This window comes from Sapajus apella, unplaced genomic scaffold, assembly GCF_009761245.1.
Source record: "Sapajus apella isolate SASKATOON/1434 unplaced genomic scaffold, GSC_monkey_1.0 scaffold119, whole genome shotgun sequence".
Classification (NCBI taxonomy): domain Eukaryota; kingdom Metazoa; phylum Chordata; class Mammalia; order Primates; family Cebidae; genus Sapajus; species Sapajus apella.
The window spans coordinates 4,404,400-4,424,254 of record NW_022437059.1 but is presented as its reverse complement, the minus strand read 5'-3'; the positions used below and the strand labels follow the sequence as shown (position 1 = coordinate 4,424,254).

The 19,855-nt window shown below is 44.8% G+C and overlaps 1 protein-coding gene and 1 long non-coding RNA gene across 5 annotated transcripts in view; one reads left to right on the top strand and one right to left on the bottom strand.

Moving 5' to 3' along the window:
* LY9 (lymphocyte antigen 9) overlaps nucleotides 1-19,855 on the bottom strand; it is a 30,426-nt gene that overhangs the window by 5,088 nt on the left and 5,483 nt on the right. For 2 of the 4 annotated variants that reach the window (XM_032260810.1, XM_032260808.1), the window contains 5 exons: nucleotides 7,109-7,384; nucleotides 6,264-6,608; nucleotides 4,235-4,504; nucleotides 2,449-2,553; nucleotides 1,404-1,451 (listed from right to left, as the gene is read on the bottom strand). In XM_032260810.1, the coding sequence (XP_032116701.1) occupies nucleotides 1,404-1,451; nucleotides 2,449-2,553; nucleotides 4,235-4,504; nucleotides 6,264-6,608; nucleotides 7,109-7,384 (1,044 nt within the window). Of the gene's footprint in view, nucleotides 1-1,403; nucleotides 1,457-2,447; nucleotides 2,554-4,234; nucleotides 4,505-6,263; nucleotides 6,609-7,108; nucleotides 7,385-19,855 lie in introns of all 4 variants that reach the window. The other 2 variants (XM_032260811.1, XM_032260809.1) reach the window with 2 other exon arrangements.
* LOC116538420 lies at nucleotides 1,384-19,493 on the top strand. Its single transcript, XR_004263636.1, has 3 exons — nucleotides 1,384-1,393; nucleotides 7,962-7,972; nucleotides 19,397-19,493. It is a non-coding gene; the product is annotated as an uncharacterized LOC116538420 (long non-coding RNA).

Genomic DNA, 19,855 nt, shown 5'->3' with positions numbered 1-19,855 from the left:
CTTTGCTGCAAGGCCCCAGCCTGCTTGCTGCCTGCATTAGATGAGGCCTAGAGAACTGAGGGAGATTGTTTTTTCCTATCTTCCCTTGGGGCCGGGGGGGTGGTTTCCATTCCACCCTTCCTTCCTCCTTCCTTTCAAGCATTCATTTATTCATTCATTTGATAAATATTATATAAGACATGTGACAGACTTAGCAACTCTTTGGCCGTATGGGTTAAACCATGCCAAGCATCATGACAGGTAATCTGGGGAAACACAAAGATAAGCTAGACCTGGTCCTGGAGGAGCACCCTGTCTAGCTGGGGAGTCGGGTGCAGGCGTAAACCAATAATGTAAGGCCAGCTTTGCCAAGCGTCCCATGAGACAGATGAGGAAAGTGCAGAGCTGAGGGGAGATGACTGTGGTTAGGGAAGCAGAGAGGAACCCAGGAAGGCAGCAGGATTGAGGCGGGCCTTGAATAAGGATTCAATATTTTGATGAGTGGGAGGGTATTCTTGGTGAAGGGAGCAGCATGATTAGAGGCAGGTGTACAACCTGGAGCAATCTCCTTTTTGGAAAGTATGATATGAAAAATATGTAACAACTGCAATGGCAAGGGCTTAGGCAATCAGCGTGGACACCTGCGGTGAACACTGGTGTGGTGGATGCGCTGTGAGGGCTGGCGTGGAACGCTGAATGGATATGCTGTGAGGGCTGGCGTGGTACATGGGGTGAATGTCAACCCTGCCTGTGGGGTACATCAAGCAGCCCATTTTGATATAGGAGTTAAGAAGAAATTACTTAGGTAGATAGTAAGGGTCTGGGAGTCCTCTTCTAGCTCTGGCGATCATCTCTAAGGGTCTGTCTTGATATTTGTTTCTATGTCACCTTCCTTTTCAAACTTTAGTGGGCATTGGATCACTTATGGATCTGGTTAAAATATAGATTTGGAATCAGTATTCTGGGGTGGTGCCCAAGATTCTGTTTTTTTTTTTTTTTTTTTTTTGAGACAGAGTCTTGCCCTGTCACCAGGCTGTAGTACAGTGGCGTCATGATCTTGGCTCACTGCAACCTCCACCTCCCAGGTTAAACCAATTCTCATGCCTCAGCTTCCCGAGTAGCTGGGATTACAGGCATGCGCCACCACTCCCAGCTAATTTTTTCTACTTTTAGTAAAGACGGGGTTTCACTTTATTGGCCAGGCTGGTCTTGAACTCCTGGCCTCAAGTAATCCACCTGCCTCAGCCTCCCAAAGTGCTGGGGTTACAGATGTAAGCTATGGCGCCTGGTCAGATTTTGCATTTCTAACAAGTTTCCTGGGTAGTGCCCACATTGCTGGCCAGCAGACCACGCTTTGAGCAGCAAGACTTTAGAGCTTCCATTTGGACTAGGGACCCCAAAGCCTGTGTCATGGGTAACGTTACCTGGTGTGTCATCTGGGTCCTTAGGTTGGCTGGAACAGAAGGCTGGGACTGAATATGAGAAATCATAGAGAAGGTTTATCAAGAGGGCTGTGAGGCAAGAGGCGTCTTTCATTCTGTTAGAGTCAAATGAGAAGGGGAGAGACTTTGGGGGCCATAGAGAGGGAAAAGGCTTCAGGAAGGAGGTTGAACCCCGATGTGAAGCCAAGCCTGTGGAAGGGGTGGCCAGAGTCTAGGGACACTTCCTGCTGAATTGCAGGCTCCGGAGCTTCCCTCCCAACCCTCCGAAGGGAAGAGCTCCTCTGCCGTAGCCACTGGTCGAAGCGGTTTGCCTGCGATTCAGCAGTTCTTCCAGGGACCCCATGTGTTCTAGCCCTTCTGCTCTTTTTGGCAACTAACTACTTCATTTCCACTCCAATGCTGGGATTCTAGAGGAGCTACCAATCATGAAAGCGCATCGTCTTGGCTATAGAAATTGGTCCAAGCAGCAGCCACGTGACCTTAACTTTGGGCCAATCAGAGCTATGTCTGGTGTTCTTTACATTGGAGCTAGAGGGAAGCACATTTTCTCCCCTGTCTGGTGTCAGGGCTGTTAGTATGTGTGGGTCTGGAGCCGCCAGCTGCTGTGTTGTGGTACTTTCCTCCCCTCGCTCCCACCCCTCCTCTCAGCTGGCTGCAGTTGGAGAGTTAAGCTGACTCAAAATACACAGTAGAGATGTAAGGTGGAGAGCTCTGGTGACATTTGAGCGTCTGGTGACGTTTCTCCATTATGCCATCTCTGTCCCTGCCTTCCCCACAGACTGATTATTTAAGTGACAAAATTACAAATGCTCTCCTTGCTCCCATATGCCTTTTTTTTTTCTCTGTTCTAAGCTAGTTTGAGTTGGGTTTCAATTATTTGTAAGAGTCCCAACTGAAACCCCTTCCCCATTGCTCTGGGAAGAAATAAGGGAGGGGTAGCATGGGATTGTGAAAGGGCAGAGAACCCTCCACAGGTCCCAGGTAAATGGCCTAGCGTTAGGGGACAACATTGATCTCGGAAACCCACACCGTCTTTTTTGTTTCCAAATGCACCACCAGCTGAAGATCCCAAGGCACAGAAGGCAAACCATCAGGGGCAACCCAATCCAAAGCTTCATGTTTCTCTTAGGCCCTTTAAAGAGGAAATGAGGGATATTAACACACATAATGACAAGACACACTGGAGCAAACCATGGACAGAACATGATGGCCATCCCACCCGCCCCTTAAAATCCATGACATTGCGGAAAGTATTTCTTTTCATTCATTCATTCCACAACCATTTTTCGAGCAAGCATTATTCTAGGCAAGAGGTTATAGCAGTACCTGAGGCAGACAGTCCCTGGGTAGGGAGATTTATGGCTTGCCCAGTGCCACAGAGTTTCGAGTGTCTGACCTGAGGTTTGAGTACAGATCCTACAGCGCCCTTAATGGCCATGTTACACCACCCCTCTGTAAATGATATGAGGGGAGTTCCAGATTCCTGGAACTCTGGCTCTAAGATCTGGGCTCTAGATCTGTCTGCCAGATACAATCTGACCCAACATTGTCAGATACTGGGTAGACCATACCTTTTTCTGCTTCCTTCTGTGGAAGAGCAGAATATAGAGCTCAGGGTTCTATCCAGCCTTTACTGTGTGACCTTCCACAAGTCCCTTACCTTTTCTGAGCCCCAGTTTCTTTATTCACATAATGGGGAAAAATGAGAATATGTACTCCGTAGGATTGTTGCGAAGACAATGTAAAAATGCATGAAGGCCTAGAATAGTGCTTGGCATTTAGCAAGAGCCACTGGGCTTTTTTCCTAGTTCCCACACACACAGCCTTTGTTCCTGTGTGGTCCACATTCCTTTCCATATCAACTTCCTATCAGCTTTTCTCCACAAGCCTCTAACTATTCAATATGGTAGCCACAAGCTATGCATGAGCCCTTGAAATGTGGCTGGTATTACTGAGACACCAAATTGTTTCTTTAATTTAGTTTCAGTTTTAATTTAAAAATGGTGACTCAATTCCCTCTCGAAAAACTGGTGAGTATGCTTGAAATAACTTGGGTGCATGAGTCTATTTTTTCAACTGTAAATTTTACAAAATCTGAAGATAGATTAAACACTTTCATTGAAAATTTAGCCTCTGAATCAAAACGTGCTGTAAGTGTAAAATACATACTGGTCCTCAAAGACTTAATACGAAATAAAATGTAGTGTCTAATGAATATTTTTTGTATTGAATAAACATTGAAATAATGGTATTTGGATACTTTTGGTTAAATAAAACATATTTTTCTTTTTTTTTTTTGAGATGGAGTCTCGCTCTGTCACCTAGGCTGGAGTACAGTGGCATGATCTCGGCTCACTGCAACCTCCACCTCCCAGGTTCAAGTGATTCTCCTGCCTCTACTTCCTGAGTAGCTGGGATTACAGGCATGTGCCAGCATGTCCAGCTAATTTTTGTATTTTTAGTAGAGATGGGGTTTGCCATGTGGGCCAGGCTGGTCACGAACTCCTGACCTCAGGTGATCTACCTGCCTCGGTCTCCCAAAGTGCTAGGATTACAGGCATGAGCAATTGCGCCTGGCCCCAATAAAACATATGATTACGATAACTTTATGTATTTCTTCTTGCTTTTTCTAACATGGCTATTACAACATTAAAATCACATGCATGGCTCATATTTCCATGGATACATCCCACTCTAAAGGGCTCTCACACATAGCCTCTCACTGCACTTCATAAAGAATCAATCAGAATGTAAACTCTTGGATCTGAGGCCCCAAGGCCCTGTGGCCCGAGTAAACAGAGATGGAGAGAAACCTGGACAGATGTTCTCAGAAGGAAACTGATGGGAAGTGTTGCTGACAGGGTTGCTGGCTATGCATGTGAGGTTGGGGTGATTTTCACCACTTCTCCATGAGACGTCGAGGTGTGATTTCCCTTGCGACACCACAGCTTCCTTCTGCGGTGGGGTCCATGTGTACACCACGGTGTTTCCCCCGTCCTCCACGGAGCAGGTCAGGCTGACCCTGCAGATGCCGTCTTCGGTGTGCCTGATGCTCCACGTGATTTTGGGTTTCCTCAGCTTCCCTGTGAGTAAACAGGCAGACTCCCTGTGGACTCAGGCCTGCCCCCGGGGCAGTCACCCATCTTCATTCATTGAAAACGTATTCATGAAGCTGAGTGTTGACACTGCCAGCAGAGTGCCTCCAGGAGCCACAGGAATTTTGGTGTACACCTGGCACTTTCCTCACTACTTGTGACATCTCAGACACAGCTCTTCACCTCTTGATGCTCAGGTGAGAAATTAGGGAACTAATGAAAAGTGAAGAGAGAGAGGTGCTAACTCATTCTATACAGCGTAGTTACAGCTGTGAAAGCATCAAACCAACCAGCACAGGTGAGACACTTCCAAGTGCTGTGAAGACCCTTCAAGGCTTACCTTTGAGGCTGATTTATTTATTTATCTGAGATAAGGGATGCAGAGACGTGAGCGCTGACACCTCTCTTACCTAACACAGAATAAATGCTCAATAAGTATTAGCAACTTTAAAAGAAACGATAAGACTGACTCTATTTGTTTCCTGTTTATTCTTATTTTTACTTTATATTTGAGTCACTGTGGGCAATAGGCATGGACTTGGCTGACTTGCTGCATATTTTAACAAAACCATGATGGTGACTCTTCACAGATACCTGGACCCTGACAAACTCAGGCAGGGGGCAGGCTGACCATGTCTGAATGGCACAGGTGAAGGACATAAACCGTGCAAGTGCCAAGCCAAGCTCCTGTGAGGCCCAGGGCTGAGAAGTAGAATGCAACTTCTCTTCCTCATGCTCAGGGGAGCTGAGCGGTCTACCTTCTCAGAGGCCACAGCATCTTTGGACACCAGGCCTCAGTTTTCTCTGATTGCACCCCAGACAGCTCTAGCCTTATTGAAAATGATAATATCCTATAAAAGTGCAGGTTGGGGCCAGGCTTTGTGGCTCACTCCTGTAATCCCAGCAGTTTGGGAGGCTGAGGCGGGTGGATCACCTGAGGTCAGGAGTTTGAGACCTGCCTGGCCAACATGGCAAAACCCCGTCTCTATTAATAAAGTACAAAAATTAGCCAGATGTGGTGGTTCATGCTTGTAATCCCAGCTACTCAGGAGGCTGAGGCAGGAAAATCCCTTCAACCCAGGAGTCAGAGGTTATAGTGAGCCAAGATCACGCCACTTCACTCCAGCTTGGGTGACAGAATGTGACTCTCTCAAAAAAAAGAAAGAAAGAAAGAAAGAAAGAAAGAAAAGAATATGCAGGTTAGTGAGTTCCTAGTCCTTTCATTCCCAGGCTGGAGTGAAGTGGCATGACCTTGGCTCACTGCAACCTCCACCCCTCGGGGTTCAGGATTCTCCTGCCTCAGCCTCCTGAGGAGCTAGGATTACAGGCGTCCACCACCACGCCCAGCTAATTTTTGTATTTTTAGTAAAGACAGGGTTTCACCATGTTGGCCAGGCTGACCTCAAATTCCTGACCTCCAAGTATTGGGATTACAGGCATGAGTCACCACGCTCGGCCTCCTAATCCCTTCTGAGACTCAATGCAGAAGGACCTGGGCAAGTACCTAAATTTGGGTGGCAGAGGTCTGACTGGTAGCATACTACCAAGGGCACTTTGGCAGGTAGACTTGCCCAGCAGCTAGTCATGAGTTTTCCTCCTGTGCATCAACTGATGTGAACTGAACAGGGTGGTCTGAGGCATTTCAGTATGAGGGAAGACCTGGGAGAACGGGGAGGGGGAGAAGGCAGCAGAGGAGAAAGCTTTCAGGGAAGGAATCTAATGAGGGGTGCCCTGCCCAGACACTCACGGTAGATGCGCAGGGTGACATGTGTCATGCTGGTGACTCTGGAGGCCTCTGAGCACACATAGGCATGGTAGGGGCCGGCGTCCTCTATCATCAGCCGGTCAATCTTCAGGGAGCAGTCCTGGTTGGAGACCCACACCCTGTTCTTGGAATGATCTCTGGATTTAATGAGTGGATCTGCTGTTGCTGCTTCTTCCCTCTCTTTGCTGATGATGGACGTGTTAAACATCCAGACAACCTTCTCTGTGTCCCGACAGGTGACTGGGAGTGCCAGTGGCAGGGTGACTGCCTCTCCCAGGACCCCTACCACAGTATCCCCCATTGTTTCTCCTCTGGAAGCTCCTGGATCTGTGGTCAGAGATGAGACATTGCAGCTCAGTCAGTTCCTTAATCCCTTGGCCCTCAGGCAGCCTAAAGGGGACCGAGGGGACTGGGGTCCCTCCTCCTCCACCCCTTCCCCCTAGCCTTATCCTCTGAGGGGCATGTCTGCTACTTTGCCATGACCACCTGTTCCACCTGGCTCTGCCCACTGAATACCTGGACTCTTGTGCCCCTTTCTGCCCTCTGAAGGTGCCTGGAAACACCTCCACCCAAGCAAAGACCAATCTGGACTCCTTTATCCATACTGTCTTCTCCCTTGCTCTACCCTTAGAGTCTCACAGTGTTCTGGGCTTTCCCCAGTCCTGCCAGCCCCTCTCAGCTCCCTGAGATAGCGAATAAGGAGTCTTTGGGCCTGTCCTCTTGCTTCCCCACCCACTCTGTGTCTGACCAGAACTCTGGAGTTTAGACTCCACAGCTGCTCACATTGTTTCTGGAATTCCCTCAAGGGCCAAACTGGAGTCAGTTACCTGTACAGAACTGCCCAGCATGGACAGGGCGGGAGCTGCTCTGGCTGATGGGGTTCTTAGCTGTGCAGGTGTATGGCAGGTCTGGGTCACAGGGCATTCGGGAGATGGTGAGAATGGAGCTTCCATTGGACTCAGAAGCATGGGAGTCCCTTGGGGTCCAGCTGTACAGAACACTTTTCTCTGCCCCCTTCACGGAGCACATGAGAGTGATGTTACAGGAGAAGTTCTCAGATACCTTCACAGACTTCAAGGTGACTTGGGGCTCCTGCAGCTGCTCTGCAGGAACAACAGCATGGGAAGATGCTCAGATCCCTTTGCCAGCAGGAAAGAGCCAAGAGAAGAAGGTGGTGCTAATAGGGGAGCTGGGGGCAGCAGAGAGAGGCCAGCGTTACCTGCTGTAGGCACATCTTCTCTGCAGGCGGGGTTGAGCCTCTACTCCGTGCTCCCATAACATCCTCTACTGCTCTTATCACCATGACTCAGCATGACTAATAGTCTGATTACTTCTCTCTTTCCCCGACTGGTATAAGAACTCCTTGAAGACAGGGCTGATTCCTGTGTCAGAACATCTAATACCTAGCCTGGCTTATGAAAAACACTCATGAATGTCCAATAAATAAATAGGTGAGGTGAATGGCCCAGCTCTAAACACTATATAGAGTGGAGAATTCTGCCTCTAGAATCTGAGTCTGAATTTAGGGTGCATTGTGCTTCTAGATCTTCTTCCTTGTCTTCTCCTTTCCTTTTGTTCCATCTCCACTGTTCACCATGTGTGTGTGCATGTGTGAATGTTTCATGAAGTTATATTTCTTTTTTTTCTTTTTTTGAGACAGAGTCTCACTCTGTCACCCAGGCTGTAGTAAAGTGGTGTGATCACTCCTCCTACCAGGTTCAAATGCAACCTCCTCCTACTGGGTTCAAGTGATTCTCCTGCCTCAGCCTCCTGAGTAGCTGGGACTACAGGCACATGCCACCACACTCAGCTAATTTTTGTATTTTTAGTAGAGATGGGGTTTCACCATGTTGGCCAGGCTGGTCTCGAACTCCTGGCCTCAGGTGATCTGTCGTCTTGGCCTCCCAAAGTGCTGGGATTACAGGCATGAGCCACTGAGCCTGGCCCAGTATTTCTTCTTTTGAATATGTAGTACATTAAAAATTGAGAAAATACAAAAGGTATGTAATGAAAAACTAAGCTTTCTTTCCTCCAGCCATCTATTTCATCTCTTCAAGAATTACTATTTCTGGAGGCAATTACTGCTATAAGTTTCTCATTGATCTTTCCAGAGATATTCTAGATACAGACAGATATATGCTTACTTTACACACTGTTTTGAACCTTAAAAAATTAACAATCTATCTTGGAAATTATTGTATGTCAACACATGTTGTGTTGATTCATTCTAATTCTATTAACTGCATAGAATTCCATTTCCTTAATAGATACAGAATACCCTACCAATCAATGAAAACGATCAAACTATCTGATAGAAAGATGGTGTTATGGGCTGAACTGTGTCCCTGCAAAGTTTAGATGTTGGAGTCTTAGCCTCCAGCACCTCAGAATGTGACTGTATTTGAAAATAGAGCTGTATTTGGACATAGAGGTAATTAAGTTAAACTGGGATCATTAGCGTGGGCCCTTATCTGATATGAGTGGTATTCTTATAAGAAGGGGAGATTAGAGAATAGACATCACAGACAGACGGACACCCATGTGAGGCTGTAGAAAGAAGGTGGCATCTGAAAGCCGAGGAGAGAGGCCTCAGAATAAATCAAGCCTGCTGACACATTCATTGGCCTCTAGAGTTGTGTTCCAGAGAAATGAGCAATACATTTGTCGTTTAAGCTAGGTAGTCTGCAGTATTTTGTTATGGCAGCCCTAGCAAACCAATACAGGTTTTGATACCAGAAGTGGGATGAAGCTCTAACAATGTAAAAATGTGAAGTGGCTTTGGAACGTGCTAATGGGTAGAGGTTGGAAGAATTTTGAGGTGTGTGCTAGAAAAAGCCTAGATTGTCTTCAAGAGACTCTGGGTAGAAATATGGGTGTTAACGAGAATTCCGGTGAGCACTCAGAAAGAAATAGGAGCACTGCAGGGAAAGCTGCTGTTACATTAGAGATATACATAGGTCATCATGAGCAGGATTCTGGAAAAAATATAAACATTAAATGTATTGCTGGTGAGGTCTCAGACAGAAATTAGAAATATGTTACTGGAAACTGGAGGAAAGAGGCAAAGAACTTGGCCACATTGTATTCTAGTGTTTTGTGGAAAGTAGAACATTTAAGTGACAAATTTGAGTACTTAGCTGTGGAGATTTCTAGTCAAAGTGTTGTACCCGAGCGAGTCAAGGAACGCGCCACACTCTGAGAATGAATTATGAGTCTTTATTAAGCTGGTGACCGAGAGTGGCTAATGCCCAAAATTCTCTCGGCCCTGAAGAAAAAGTTAGGTGGCCTTTTATACACTAGTTTTAACAGGAAGGGGGGAACCTAGCTGAAACAAAGTTTTCACAAAGGCAGAGTAAGCAAAAAGTTAGAAGAAAAGACTGATACATAGGAAATAAAACAGTGCCAGGTGTGAGGAGTCCAGCTGTCATGAAAGACATACAACCTATAGATAAGGCGGGCTCTGGGCACTCACTGCAGCTGCATTTCCAGGCTCTGCTGATACCACTTACTCGGCCTCTTATCAACAAAGGCGTTCCTGGGTGCCTTGTGTCAGCCTGACCTTGCTTTATACTATAGTCACATACTTAACAGGGAGAAGGTTACTAAAATGCAGAAGCCAAGATGGAGTCTGGTCAGCTCAAAAAGGCTAACATAAAGCCTGAACAGCTTTTCGTCAGGGAAAAGGAGAGTCAGTGTCAGCTGGCAAAAAGCAGGGTATCACAAAAGAGTTGAAGGCACTGCCTGGTTTCTCCTTGCTACTTATATAAGATGTGAGATGGATTTGGCTGGGCGTGGTGGCTCACACCTGTAATCCAAGCACTCTGGAGGCCAAGGCGGGCGGATCACCTGAGGTCGGGAGTCCAAGACCAGCCTGACCAACAAGGTGAAACCCTGTCTTAAAAAAAAAAAAAAAGATGTGAGACGGATATGAATTTTGGGAGGCCAGTGGGTAGAATGTTAGGCTGAATTCTGTCCCCCACAAAATTCATGCATAGAGGCTCTAATCCCCAGTACCTCAGAATGTGACTGTATTTGGAGACAGTGTCCCTAAAGAGGTAATTAAGTTAAAATGGAATTGTTAGGGTGAACCCTCATACAATATGACTGATGTGCTTATAAGAAGAGGAGATTAGGACATACACAGACAAGGGAATGACTGTGTGAGAGCACAGTGAAAACGTGGCCAATTACAAGCCGAGAAGAGACGTCCCAGGGAAAACCAAACCTAACAAGACCTGAGTTAGTCTCCAGAATTGCAAGAAATAAATTTCTGTTGTTTAAGCCATCTGTTCTGTGGTATTTTGTTACAGCACCCGATCACACTAATATAGGTGAGTAAAGAATATTAATGGAGAGTTACGGAAAAGAGAATACAGAGGCTATTAAATACATGAAAAGATGGCTAGACACGGTGGCTCATGCCTATAATCCTACCACTTTGGGACGCTGAGGGGGGAAAAATGTGCCAGGAGTTTGAAACCAGCCTGATCAACAAAGTGAGAACCAGTCTCTGCAAAATAAAATGATAATAATAAATGAAAATTTAGAATTTTAAAGCCAGGCATGGTGGCACATGCCTGTAGTCCCAGCTACTTGGGAGGTTGAGGGAAGGGTATAGCCTGAGTCCAGGAGTTTGAGACTAGCCTGACAACAAAATGAGACTCTCTCTCCGAAATACTGGTAATAATAATAATAATAAATTCAGAATTTAAAAGCTGGGCATGGTAGCAAGTACTTGTAGTCCCAGATACTTGGGAGATCGAGGCAGGAGGATCACTTGAGCCCAGGAATTGGAGACCAGACTGGGTGATGTAGTGGGATGATGTCTCAAAAACAGTAAAATGCATATACCATTTGATTCAGTAACTTGACCCCATGTATATATATTCTAGATTTATTCATCAGAATACAAACTACTTACGTAAGTGTGAAAAGATAGGTGCATAAGAATATTCATTGCAGCATTGTTTATAAGAGAAAATACTGGAAACAATATTTCTATAAGCAGAAACAATATTTCTACAAGTAGGAGACCAGTTACATGAATTATGGCAATTGTGTAACATGTAAGGAGTTTATGGGCGTGTCTTCCAATCTTGACATCTGTGTATATGGAATTAGGTGAAAAATGACCAATGTAGTGGTCAGATTTCTCCTAGAGAGATAAATTCCTGGAGAAAAAGAATGTCTGGTTATAAAAATAAAAGATCAAGAGAAGGGGTTTCAAAATGGCTTACGAGAAGCATTTAATGCCTACCTCCTCTACTTGGAAGAACTAAAATAGTATACAAACAGTCAAAACATTTTAAATACATTTTACAAGGGAGAATGCTGGAATTCAACAGAGAGGTGACAGGAAACACTAAAAACAGGGAAGGAGAAGGAACAGAGGCAGCCTCCCTAGCTGGGATCTGCTGGGAGCTGGGTGTGATTTCCCAATAGAGGTGAGTGAGAGACTTCCTGTGGCCCACATCCCATTGCAGAATCATGCAATCCTGGCCTCAGGAGACCCCTTTAACCCTCTCAAGGCCTAACCCCTTTGACCCTCCAAGCTGCCTACCATAGGGAGCTGCTGGGAGACTGTGGGGCAGAACTGCTCCAGGGAGGGAGCTCCTACTGGGTTCCACACTCTTTCTGAGACCTATGCAGTTATAGTAAGGGGCCATTTTCAAACTTAGCCTTTGGCAGACTGCATGCTGTCCTGGGGCCCAACAGTGTCTGGTCTGAAGTGTTAGGGAAACTAAAACTGTTGCTGCTGAGACTAGAGTATGATCTGGGAGCACTCTGCAGGTTCAGCTAAGTAGCAAGAGAGGTGTGGGCTGCAGTTTCTGGTGCCAGGAAGCGAATGCTGCTGTGACTGAGACTGGGTAAAGTAGTGGGCTGTGAGTTGCTGCTGCAACTTGGTCACAACCTGGTCAAAAGCTCCTGCAGCTAGGGCTGGTTTAGGGGAAGCCCTCCTGGGACCAAGGCTGAGAGGGATGCATATTCCCCATCTGCCATTCCAGGCTATGGCCACTGAACCTGGCCTCACCCTCTCCAGCGGCAGAGCCTCACTGTGTCTGCTCCTGTTCTCACGTGAGCACTCTGCCGGGGGCCTGAGGATCGCCCTGCTCCCACATACCATAGCTGGTGTCTGCTTTCACCATTGGGGGCTTGAGTACAAGCCCACTCAGCCTGGCTTCAGGCTCCCCTCTTGCAAAGAGAACACATAGGCCAGCAGCTTGGGGATTGCCCAACCCAATCCACCACCTTGGGCACCTGAGCACTTTTCTCTAGGGGACTAGGGTGGGCCTAACTCCCAGCCACTACCACCTACCTGCAAGGGCCACCTGTGGTCCTGGAAACTAGCCTGTCCCGGCCACTGCAGCCACCATCAACATCAATGCACACTGCTTGGGACCCAGAGAATCATCCTGCTGCTGTCATTGCCCATGCCACACTAGCTACACAGGGGCCTGAGAACCTGCTCACCCCCCCAGCTCACTGCTGCCATTATCAGTATCTGAGCAAGCCACCTGCAGACCTAAAAATCGGCCTGCTGAGAAGCATGAACACCGCATACACTGCCTTGAGGCACAAAGATAGGTATGCTGCGACCACTGTGGTGTGATGACCCGCCACTTGACGTTTCAATCCCTGTAGGAAGACATGGTCAGGGGCGGACCTGTGTTACTTACAGTTAAATGATTCGAGCTTGCTTTGCTTTTTATACACTGAGATTTGTGCCACGGATCATAAACAAACTATGGTGCAGGAAAATAAAAAAGCAGAGATCAAGCGGTAACAGGAAGCCTATGATAAAGAGCATCTGAGAGTGTTTGTAACTGCCGAACGCTCCGGTGTGGCTGCAAAGCAGAAAAAACTGCTTTGGTCCCACAGCTCTTCCCAACATGGAGTTTGTGTGAGGATCTCATAAAAGGAGCTTATGCAAAAGGCTCTGGGAAGTCATGCAACCTCTGCTCACAAAGCTTGGGAGGGTCTTTGCAGATGGGAGCTGGTAAGGCCAGAAAGCCTTACAGGGCCGAGATCACGGGAACAGCACAGGCTCTGCCTTTGTTCTCAGAATATGGAGCAATTCCAATTGCTCTGTGTCCACAATGCTTGGGAAAGAAAAGCCCATTAATGCATTGTGTGTGGTCAGACTTGGGGCACCTTATCCACTGCACCTCTCTTGCCAAAACACCTGGATACACAATGGATGGTAAAATCTCAATGTCCTTACTTAGCATTTCTTAGGAGAACTATGTTTGCTGTTGAATGCTGCAGACACCTGCACTTCCTCTGGATGTCCTCCTCAACCCCCTCCCCACAGCCCTGCAAGTTTAACAAGACAATGCATCCAATAAAAGCGCCTGAAGCCCAGACCCGCCAGAGGGCGTTAGGCCCCTGGACCCCTCCTGTAACATTCTATTCCTGTGTCTTTGTCTTTCTTTTCTCAGTCCCTGGTCACTGCCGGGACCCCTCCTCACTTCTGGGACAGGGAGCACCCACGCACAGGGTTGGGTTGGTTCCCAACATCTGTCGCTCAGCGTGGATTCCCTGTGTTCCTGGTAAAGAGACCCCGCGCGGTCATTTGCGGGGTGCAGTTCATCGAGGGATTCCCGGGAACGTGTTTCGGTCGGTCTAGCGGTAAGCTAGTGCACCTGGAGTATTCTAGGGTAACAAAATGGGAAAATCATACAGCAAGTATAATAATTGCCTTGTTCTTATTCGGGAACTTTTAAAGAAAGGGGGTATAAAGATTGGGACGGAAAATCTCATTACTTTCTTTGAGGCAGTGGATCAGTATTGTCTGTGCTTCCCAGATAAAGGAACTCCTGAGAATATTGTAAAAAGCACTCCCAGCAAAGAGAGTCAGGGGGCTGTAGGAACTCTTGAGAATAAAGATCAGTATAGAAGATAATAGTGAAGAGTTTGATAGAAAATCTGTCAGGTGGAAAAAAGAGAAACAGAAAGAGCAATTTCAGGAGGGCATCACTGAAAGGAGGTAATCTATGCAAATGTGTCTAGAATGCCTCACAGTTTGGAGGAAACTCTTTCAGTATTCACTCAAAAGTGGGCTGAGCCAACAGCACCAAAATGGGATAGTCATGAATGGCCACCTTCTCCACAGCCCTGGCAAGGTACAAATCCATTTATTAAGTGGCAAACTCAGGAGGTATGACCTCTGCCACCAGGACAATTAACAGGACAATGGGTAGAAGTTGCTACACCTGTAGTTTATAGTGGTGTGCAGTAAATGCCACCATAGACCAAGTGTTGTAAAATTTTAAAAAGAAAAAAAAAAATATAAAAAAAAATTGTCTCCTGCTTCCTCAGGAAGTGCAACACTAAGTCTGTGCAGCATTCGGCCTGTAACAATTCCCCCAGGGGATGTACCACAGAAATTATCTACAAGAGTGTGTGGGCCTCTACCAGAAAATACGGTAGCACTTGTTGTAGGTTGGGCTGGTGTCGAATTGCAGGGAGTGCAAATTCTTGCAGGAATTGCTCATCCAGATCTAAAAGGAGAAATTCAATTGATAGTGACCGCCAGTGCGCCCTGGAAAGCAGAACCAGGGATAGAATTGCTCAATTATTGCCTCTACCTTATGTAAAAGTAGGAACCGCTAATGCAGTAAGAAAGAAGCAAATTGGTAATTTTCAAGAAAAAGCAGTGTACTGGGCAAGCAAAGTTACAGATAATTGGCCAGTTTGTAATATTACAATTCAAGAAAAAACTTTTAAAGGTCTGGTAGATACTGGAGTGGATGTTTCCGTAATAAGCTCTAGTCAATGGTCCAAGCACTGGCCAAAACAAAAGGCTAATATGAAATTAGTTGGGGTTGGAATAGCCAGCTACGAGGTATCAATGGAAGGTTTTGTCTCAAGGAATGTTAAATAGTCCTATAGTGTGTCAGACTTTTGTGGGAAATGCTATTCAGCCTATTCTCAGTTTCCTCAATGCTGTATCATTCACTATGTTGATGATATATTATGTGCTGCAGAAACTAGAAAAAAGTTGGTTCTATGTTATAATTGCCTAAAAGAATGTGTGCAGAAAGCAGGGCTAATTTTAGCTCCTGATAAAATTCAAACCTCAACACCAGTAAAATGTTTGGGAATGCAAGTTGAAAAGAGGCAAATACGCCCTCAAAAGGCAGAAATTAGGACAGACTTAAAACACTAAATAATTTTCAAAAGTTGTTAGGAGATTTTATTGGCTAAGGCCAGATCTCGGTATTCCTACTTATGCAATGTCTAATCTATTTGCAATTTTAAAAGAAGATCCAAATTTAAATAGTGAGTGTTAACAAAAGAAGCAGCTGAGGAGTTAAAAATAAAGAAAAAATACAGCAAGCCCAGGTAGAAAGAATTAACAGTAACTCACAGTTACAGCTCATTGTGTTCTTAACACCTCATTCTCCAATAGAAGTCTTTGTTCAAGATAGAAGTTTAGTAGAATAGGTCTTCTTACCTCACAATACAAGTGAAACTTTAACTGTATACTTGAATCAAATAGCTAGTGTCATTAGTAAAGGCAGAACAAGGATTGTTCAATTGTCTGAATACGAACCTGACAAAATAATTGTTACTTTAACTAAAAAACAAGTTCAACAAGCTTACATCAATTCCGTCAATTGGCAATTCGGCTTGGCAGATTTCGTAGGCTAAATTAATAATCATTATCCTAAAGCAAAAGTTTTTCAGTTCCTAGAGCTTACATCATGGGTTTTACCTAAAATTACCCAAGGTCAGCCAATGAAGTGCGCTGTCACTGTTTTTACTGATGCATCTAAGCGTGGAAAGGTATCTTACACAGGCCCTTTTCACAGAGTTATCCAAACAAATTTTCATTCAGCACAAAGAGTAGAGTTCCGGGCAGTTATCTAGGTCCTTACAGATATACAGCAACCAGTTAATCTAGTTTCAGACTCAGCTTATGTAGTACATTCTACAAAAAAATGTAGAAACTGCGTTGTTAAAATACATTCAGGATAATCAGTTAAGAAAGCTATTTGAATCACTTCAAAAAGCAGTTAACAGCAAAGAAGCTCCATTTTATATCACACACATTTAAGCACATACTTGTTTACCTGGACCTTTAGCTCAAGCAAACAGGCAAACTTGCTGGTTTCTACAGTTTTTACAGAAGCCAAAAAATTTCATGCATTAACACATACAAATGCGGTGGGTTTAAAAAGCAAATTTCCTTGAACTTGGAGACAGGTAAAACAAATTGTCCAACATTGCCCTCAATGTCAAGTTCTTCAACTGCCCACTCAGGAGGCAGGGGTAAATCCTGGAGGATTACACACAAATTGAATTTGGCAAATGGAAGTTACTCACGTTTCTTCAGTTGGAAAATTATCTTACGTTCATGTTACTGTGAATACTTTCTCTCATTTCATTTGGGCAGCTTGCCAAACAGGAGAAAGCACTGCACATGTTAAAAAATACCTATTTTCTTGCTTTGCAGTTATGAGAGTCCCACAAAAAATTAAAACTGATAATGGGCCAGAATACTGCAGTAAGCCACCAAAGCCAGTTCCTAGAACAATGGAACATAATTCATACAACAAAAATCCCCTATAGCTCCCAGGGACAAGCAATAGTAGAAAGGGCAAACAGAATCTTAAAAACTCAATTGGCAAAACAAAAAAATGGGGGAGACAATAAGGAGTATTTTACTCCCCATGTACAATTACAATTGGCACTAGTCACTTTACATTTTTTGAACATTTCCAAAGATCAAGTGTCCACGGCTACAGAACAATACTTTGTTGGACACGAAATTAATCCGAAGGAAGGAAAGAGAGTATGGTGGAAAGATTCCACCACCAATCAGTGGGACTTGGGAAAGGTTGTACCCTCGGGAAGAGGCTATGCTTATATATTACCAGGAGAAAACCAACCTCACATTTGGGTACCTATGAGACAGCTGAAGATTTTCAATGAACTCCTCCAAACCATGGAGCAAGAAGAGAAACAGACCAGGCCCAGGAGCGGTATGGTGCAAGATAGCCAAGCTGAGTGTCTCAGGGACAAAGGCAACACAGAAAGCCAACCCGCTGACATGGGGTCAAATGAAGAGGCTGGTGCATATGGCAACAGCAAGCCTAATGGAGACTTGCATGGAGGTGACACCGGGTAATCTTATTCTGGCAGCTGTCACGGTTATGGCTGGTCAGTAAGCAATAACCCTGTTTCGGCAGAAGAGAACTATACATATGGGGCTTATGTACCATTCCCACCTTTGATTAGACCTGTCACTTGGATGGATTGACCTATTGAAGTGTACATAAATGAAGGCCGGGCGCGGTGGCTCACGCCTGTAATCCTAGCACTTTGGGAGGCCGAGGTGGGTGGATCACCTGAGGTCAGGAGTTCAAGACCAGCCTGGCCATCATGAAGAAACCCCATCTTTAAAAAAAAAAAAAAGGTGTACATAAATGATAGCATTTGGATGCCTGGTCCTACTGATGACCGGTGTCCTGCTCAACCAGAGGAGGAAGGAATGTTAATGAATGTCCCTCATGGATATCGCTTTCCTCCATCTGTCTGTCTCGGGAAAACTCCAGGGTGTTTAACCCTAAAGCCTCGAAGCTAGTTAATATACATCCCAAGGGATAATAGAACTGGTCCTACTTGTTATATAGGCAGTGGAATGTCCTTTAGACCAAATATGCTGTGTAAGATATAACGCAATGGACATTACACAACTTTTGAGTACACTAATCAATATAAGCTGAAAGGAAAAAGCTGCCCCAAAACCAATCCAAAATGGTCTCTTCAATTAGAAATTCTTACTTGGAAAGATTGTGTAGCTGACAGGGCAGTCACACTTCCAAGATAATGCATATGGGGCAATCATTGATTGGGCTCCTAAAGGTGAATTAAAAAAAAAATTGTGTGAGACAGGCATCTTGTGTAGATGCACCAATATTGTTAGAAATAACTGAAAACTTAATAATCAGAAATAACCTTACTAAAAGAATGGAATCTCCTTTCCCCATTAAATGGGAAGATAAAGGAACAGCCTTGCCCAGACCAAAGCTTATGAAACCCATTTTAAGTCCAAAGCATCTGGAGCTGTGGAAATTGGCTATGGCAACAGCTCATATGAGAGTGTGGAAAGGAAGAGGATTGATTGGCACAAAAAACAATTGAGTTTCTTTTAATATTGATTTAATCTCAAACAGAACTATTCCATTTCTAAGTTGTGTTAAGCCACCCGATGTGTTGGTAGTAGAAAATGTAAGCATCAGCCCTGATATTCAAACCCTAACCTGTAAACATTGTAAATTGTTTACTTACATTAATTCAACATTTAAACTTGAAAATACTATTTTACTAGACAGAGCCAGAGAAGGAGTGTGGATTCCAGTAACTCTTAACTGACCATGGAAAGCCTCTCCTTCAGTACATATCACAAAGGTACTAAAAGGAGTCTGTCTTAAATCATTCAAAAAGATTCGTATTTATGCTGATTGCTGCTGTCATGGGAATTATAGCTGTGGCAGCTACTGCTGCATCTATAGGAGTGGCTCTGCACACCTCAGTTCAAACTGCCCACTAGATGGATGTTTGCCAGAAAAATTCTTTCACGCTTTGGAATTCTCAAACAAGAATTAATCAAAAATTGACAAATCAAATTAATCATCTTCCACAAACTGTAATTTGGATGGGAGATCGAATAATGAGCTTAGAACAGAGATTACAGTTGAATTATGATTGGGACACATCTGATTATTGTATTACCCCCCCATACTTATAATTCTAATGAACATCATTGGGAACAAGTAAGGAGACACTACTAGGGAACGAGAACAACGTTGGATATTGCCAAATTAAACGAACAGATTTCTCAGGCCTCACAGGCTCATTTAAATGTTTTACCTGCAGCTGATATATTGGAAGGAGCTGCAAATAAGCTTTCAAGCCTGAATCCTATCAAGTGGGTTAAAACTCTTGATGGATCCACAATTGCTAATTTTGTTTTAGTAGGTGTCTGTTTATTCTGCCTGTTTTTACTCCACAAATGCAGCAGAAATTTTCAGAGACAATCAAAGACACGAATAATCCATAATCACTTCCACCCTCTTCGCTAAAAAGAAGGGAGGAGATATGGGAAGAGATGGCCGAGCAGACCTGTGTTACTTAAAGTTAAATGATTACAAGCTTGCTTTGCTTTTTATACACTGAGATTTGTGCCACGGATCATATCCAAACTATGGTTCAGTAAAATAAAAGCAGAGGTCAAATGGTAACAGGAGACCATCTGAGAGCGCCCTACAACTGCGGAACACAGTGGTGTGGCTGCAAAGCAGAAAAAACTGCTTTGGTCTCACAACTCTTCCCAACATAGTTTGTGTGAGGATCTCGTAAAGGGAGCTTATGCAAAAGACTCTGGGAAGTAATGCAACCTCTGCTCACAAGACTTAGGTGGGTCTTTGCAGACGGGAGCTGGTAAGGCCGGAAAGCCTTATAGGGCAGAGATCACCGGAACACCACAGGCTCTGCCTATGGTCTCAGAATATGGAGCAATTCCAATTGCTCTGTGTCCACAATGCTTGGGAAAGAAAAGCCCATTA